This window comes from Plasmodium gonderi, assembly GCF_002157705.1.
Source record: "Plasmodium gonderi DNA, contig: Pgo-contig_237, whole genome shotgun sequence".
Classification (NCBI taxonomy): Eukaryota; Apicomplexa; class Aconoidasida; order Haemosporida; family Plasmodiidae; genus Plasmodium; species Plasmodium gonderi.
Window position 1 is genome coordinate 588 of NW_021629149.1, and position 5,992 is coordinate 6,579.

The window sequence follows — 5,992 nt, forward strand, 5'->3', positions numbered from 1 at the left end:
TAAAAAGACCATAAAATTTTAAAATAAATAGACACGTTTATATAACACTCAAAACGTAGAAAATTTTTAAAAAGATACCTAAAATATTGAAGTATTGGCTTTTGCATTAAGGAGAGAAACACATTCGGTTAAATTTATCAATACGAGTAACTAATGTAAAAGGAATATATGAACACCACTAAATATATAATGAATATATATGAAAGATAAAATAGTGAATTGTTAATAATATACTGTATCCTATTAAAAGGAAGTTATGAATAAATATTGAAGATATTATTAATATTTTTCTACACAGTTAATGTATTAAAAATAAAATACTGTATTTCGTTTGAGAAGGTTACTACATATTAGTTTTTGTTATAGACATTATAGACTACCATAGAAAAAGGGTTAAGCTTTTTAACAATATATCCAATAAAAGAATAGTAAAATAACCGGATTGAAATAACAGCTAATATGCCTAATATCAATAATAAAGAATACATATTAAGCTTGTTTTATACAAAAAAATATGTTCTTTAAGGCAAGTAGTTTAAGATATTATATTTCAACCTTATCATTGATTTCTTTCCACTAATGAGAAAAATATTGAAATAACATTAAATTAAAAGGATGCTAGAGAGCAACATATAAATGATCATATAAAAAAACTATAATATAACCTTTTAATGAAGTACTTAATTGAAGCATATTTAATTTTAAATATATATTTTTTAAAATATTTGGCTTAAATATTTTATATATAGCCTAAATCTATTATGTATCACGTAGATGTGAAAGATTTATATACTGAACAAAAAAATTAAGAAATTGGTAGTTTAAAACAAAGCAGCAATGTTTATACATAGAATACGAAAAATCAGCAATAATATACATCTGATTAGTGAATGCAAAGGTTCCACATAAATTATTAGAATAATATAGGATAAACTGATTTTTTGTATTGTCATTATATATACAATATATTTTCTTAGTATACTTTAGGAGAAATGTATATAGTATTTATTTTATAGTTTTTAGTGCTAAGACTATAAAAAATTTTTGCATACATATGTTAGTAATTTTTCATGAATTGCCCAATGCATTACAATATTTTCAAATTAATATTAGTTATATTGAAATTTTTTTGAATTCATGAGCATTATAACATTTTAATTGTATCCTAAATAAAATTAATGATTCTAAAAATATAGATATGTAGAAATGCAAAAAGAAGACATTTGTAATGGGGAAGATGTTTCTAGAAAATTAAATAGAACATATATACACAGGGAGAACCTAAATCTATGATTTTCCACTTATACCACTTCTAATTTGTTTTATGTGTTAAATGGGCATTTTAGTTATAAACTGTTTTTACGATCATAAAATAATTCTAATTATAATATATATATTCCTTATCATTATATATAGAATTATGAGATTCAAAATATATGAGCATAATCACGATTAAACAGAAGTGAAAGTATCCAATGTTTTAATTTAAGCCAAATTATAAATGCACTTCTTTTTAATAATAACACTCTTCATAAAAAAGAAATTAAACTATAATCGAATAATGGAGTTGTAATGAGTTATGTAGACAACATTAAATATATGAAATATCTTACTATTATTATAAAATTATATAAAAAACTGTTTATAGAACAAGTCTTATTCAACTTATATATACCACTTAAATGATTTATATTACGCTCATTATTTTAAAATTTTAGTGTAAAATCTAAATGAACTTTATATTATTATATATAATTTATCATTAACTAACTTCTATCCTTAATGTCTTTATACACCATCTCATATACTATATGAATTTAATGTATAACAATATTGCAAATTCATTAAATATATATTTGCTAATTCAATTATTTTATACTGCTACAGATATAAATAATTAAGTATCAAAATGTTAATACTTCAAATAAATTATATATTTGATTTAAAAAGATCCAAATAATATATTAAATAAATTAACTTATATCTTTTATGAATATAATTAATTGTAATTCCGTAATTTTTTTATTATAATGTCGTGACACAAGAATAATAATTTCCCATATGCAAATGTACATACCCATAAGAATAATTTATTTTCTATTATTATTTGTTTGAGCAAAGTAAAAGGAAATAAAGCTATAGTAAAAGTTAATGTGTAGAGAATGAAAGATAAAATTGTTGTTACCATTGATAACCAACACTCTACGACACAGGACTGCCAAGATAAATATTATGAATATTTAGCACGAATTGAACAAAAATGTAATAATATTCAGAATTATGATTGTGGGGGTATATGCAAGGAATGTGGTGAAATAAACAAAACTGTAATATCAATAAAAAGTGAATGTCGTAAACTAAATTCTTCCTTTGTTGATGTGTATGGAGGAAATGAGGTAATGATTTACTGTGGAAAATGTGGTGATAAGTGTAAATATGTTAAGAATACCTTTAAATGTAGTGAAGAAAATGAAAAATTGAAATTAAGTACGCATAAATTATGTGTAGGTGATAATATTAGTAAAGAAGAAAGGTTATCAGAACCACAAGAGTTAAGGTCAGAATCACAATTGGAGACGGTTATATCAGAAACCAAAGACCCAGAAAGTGGTGATCCCCCAGAACACAAGAATCATGCTGTCGAAAAAGATTCAAGTCGAGGAAACGAAATTATACACAGAGAGCAAGAATCTGCTCCTACAAATATTTCTGATAAAAATCAAGGCAAATCACCTTTATCAATAGTTCATCAACATTCTACTACACCTGTGAAAGTAGAAGATCCACAAGGATCCTTATCTGTCACAAGTAATTTAGCAAATGGCGAATTACCAACCAGTGAAAATGCTCAATCTACAAAAAAAAACTCTGCAGAGTTATCTACTTCAGGAGATACACATACTGTGACTACTTTAAGTGAAAGTGATACTCAAAGTAAAATACAAGATTCTAAAGATAATGTTCAGCAGGTTGTTAAAAAGCATGATTATAATGTTGCTAAAGAGATCTCTAATGTAGTAACTCTTTTTTACAATACATTTGCTTCTACAATACTTCGCAACATAAGTTCTCCTAAAAGTATTACCAAACATATACCCAATAATGATGGAGTAGGAAAGACAGCAGATACTAATAGAGCATCTGCCCATTCTGAAGATGATAATAGTCAATCTCATGCTAAACAGGGTTCCAGCCTTGATAAATCTGCTGATATAACTAAAGGTCGTGAAAATTCTGGTAGTGACGATGCCATTTCAGTTGAAAAATTTCCTTTAGGGACTAGTCAAGAAGGTATTCGTGATCAAGGTAACTATGGAAGTGGTGCTCATTAGAGTGTTAGTCGTTATAACTCATGTCCTGGAGAAGCACATGATTCTGCACATCTCGATAACTGCATTCATTTACAACTCTCCTATCATATAGTACATATTCTGAAATATTCAATGGGATTTCAGGAACATCTTATAGTGATTATTCTTTTTCAACAGATAAAGCTCAATTACAAAATACATTAACTACAATTGAACCTACAGATGATACACCTATCAATGGTAGGGGTATTGTACTAGATAACTATTATGAAAATGGAGACTGGACATCATATAAAAAATATATAATAATGGTTATGGTACCCTTGTCAATTATTTTGTTACTGATACTACTCACAAAAGTAAAAAAAATATGATGCAATAAAAGAATCATATCTATATTTTTATTTATTTATATCAACAAAATTATCATTCTATTAATTTATTATTCTTTTCAGTACACTCCTTTGGGAACGGTTTTTATAAAGAAAAAAAAAAAAAAACAAAAGCGAATGAGTGAAAAATTGCAGAGGGTACTGCTTGGACCATCGGTCACAAGAGATACAAGTGTCCAATTTGCATATAGCTATTTTGAATATTAAATATAAGGAACAATAATCATTTTAAAAAATTTATAAACCAGGTTAACATTAAACATTAAGAACGTATTAACTAATAATTTTATTTTTTTAATTTAATTTGATATATCATTTATAGATACATTATTCAGGGTGACTTTACATTATCATTTTTTATTTTCCTAGTATAGCCACATTATTTATAGAAAAACAATATAAATTGACTGATTATATAGAAGCCGAAGGCAGAAGTGATTGCACATTATGACATGTGTATTGTGAACAATTTAAAGCGGAATATGAATATATCCCTAATTATAAATTTATGGATACATGCCCCGATGTTGCAGCTTATTTGCATGATCACAAAGGAAATTGGTAAAACCAAGATAGTGATGTAATTTACACATGTTTGTATTATTGGATATATGCTGTACATGTTGGAAGGTGTGAAAAAAATAAAAATAATACTATAAGGATTTATAAAAGATTCATCGATGCACTCAATAATAGTGGGGAATCTATATGCGACCATTATAACGAAAATGTCACCGAGATTGAATTGGATAGAATCATAGATATATGTGACATGAATATAAAAATTAAAAATATAGAGCAAATAAAAGAAGAATGTAGTGAAAATAAATGCGGTGGTGCCAAAGAATATACTGTGATAAATAATAAATACGGGAGGGAGTGTAAATTGAGCAGGAACATTAGTTTTGTAATGTATTAAAAAAAATTAGAGAAAAATATAATTTACAAATGGAAAATGAAATTTCTTGTAAAGATATGTCACTTTTGTTATTGTTATTTTAAATAAATAACACAGCAGTTTATATTCTTATTCCAATTGTTGTAGTATTAGTAATGGCTTCTTTTTATATTTATTTTGTACAAGGTTATTTATGATATAATTTATATATATTTTATATATAAATTAAATAATCTTAATAATTTTAATAAAATATAGATATTACCAAAAATAATTTTATATATATAATGTATGCATATTTTTTATTACGTATTAGTTCACCAATTTTGGATCATGCTTGAGAAACAGAATAATGAAAAAAATAAATTTAAGAGTTAATATATATAGAGAATACAACATGCCGCAACCATCCAAAATACCTAGTAGTAATTTCAGAAACGCACCATATACTTCTGATTAACTTTAAGAATAATTATATATCTTGACAAAAATATTTTTTTTAAAAAAACTCATAATGTTATAATAAAATTACATTTATTACATCATCTCTGATAACATAATATAAAGGTGAAATAATTCTCATAATATAATAGAACAAAAACAAATGTTAATTTGACATATTAATAAGACAATGTTACAAAAAAAGCTAATAATATTAAAAATTTATTTTATAAGAACTTAATGCATAAAAATATATGTATTTATTTAGTTCTTATGCTTTAATATACTGGCTATTGCATGAATAATGCATATTTAAGACATAAAAAAGAACATTATTCATAAAATAACAATGTACTACATAAGAGATAACACAAATTGGTATGATGCCTCTACTGCACATTTTACAATTTTTTTTCACATTAACGATTTTATTTTATAAGATTTTGGAAATGTGAATTTAAAAATATTAAATACACATTACAATAATTTTTTTGGTATTCTTATTGTATTTACAGTTCTTAAAATATAACTTAATATTAAACGTATTATATATCCTAATCTTGCTCATATTAACATGTGAAATTTAACTACATGCTTGTTCTATTACTACATGTACAGAAAAAAATTATATCACATCTTTTATTTGTTAACGTTTTTTCGTTTCATCAATTTGACTCTTTTTATTCAACATATTTTGTCCTTTTTTTTTGTATAATTTATATGATGTAATCATATTTGAAATGCATATTATGATTGTAATATTGTAAATTAAATATTCTGTTTTAAATTACGTAAGAATTTTATTTTGATACATAAATTATATTAATATTTTTGTCGTCAAAATCTAAGGGAAAATATTCACTATTATGTTCTAAGGGATATGCGTCGTGTACATCTTTCCTTAATAAGATTCTTCTATTAACATTACTGTGGACAGATCTTTTAATTTT

General features: G+C 24.6%; 1 protein-coding gene across 1 annotated transcript; it reads left to right on the forward strand.

Annotated features, from left to right (window-relative positions):
* Positions 1-2,162: 2,162 nt before the first annotated feature.
* PGO_002225 (hypothetical protein) lies at positions 2,163-3,332 on the forward strand (the record flags this gene model as incomplete). Its single annotated transcript, XM_028691094.1, has 1 exon — positions 2,163-3,332. The coding sequence occupies one exon, from the start codon at positions 2,163-2,165 to the stop codon at positions 3,330-3,332; it is 1,170 nt and encodes a 389-aa protein (XP_028546895.1).
* Positions 3,333-5,992: the final 2,660 nt, after the last annotated feature.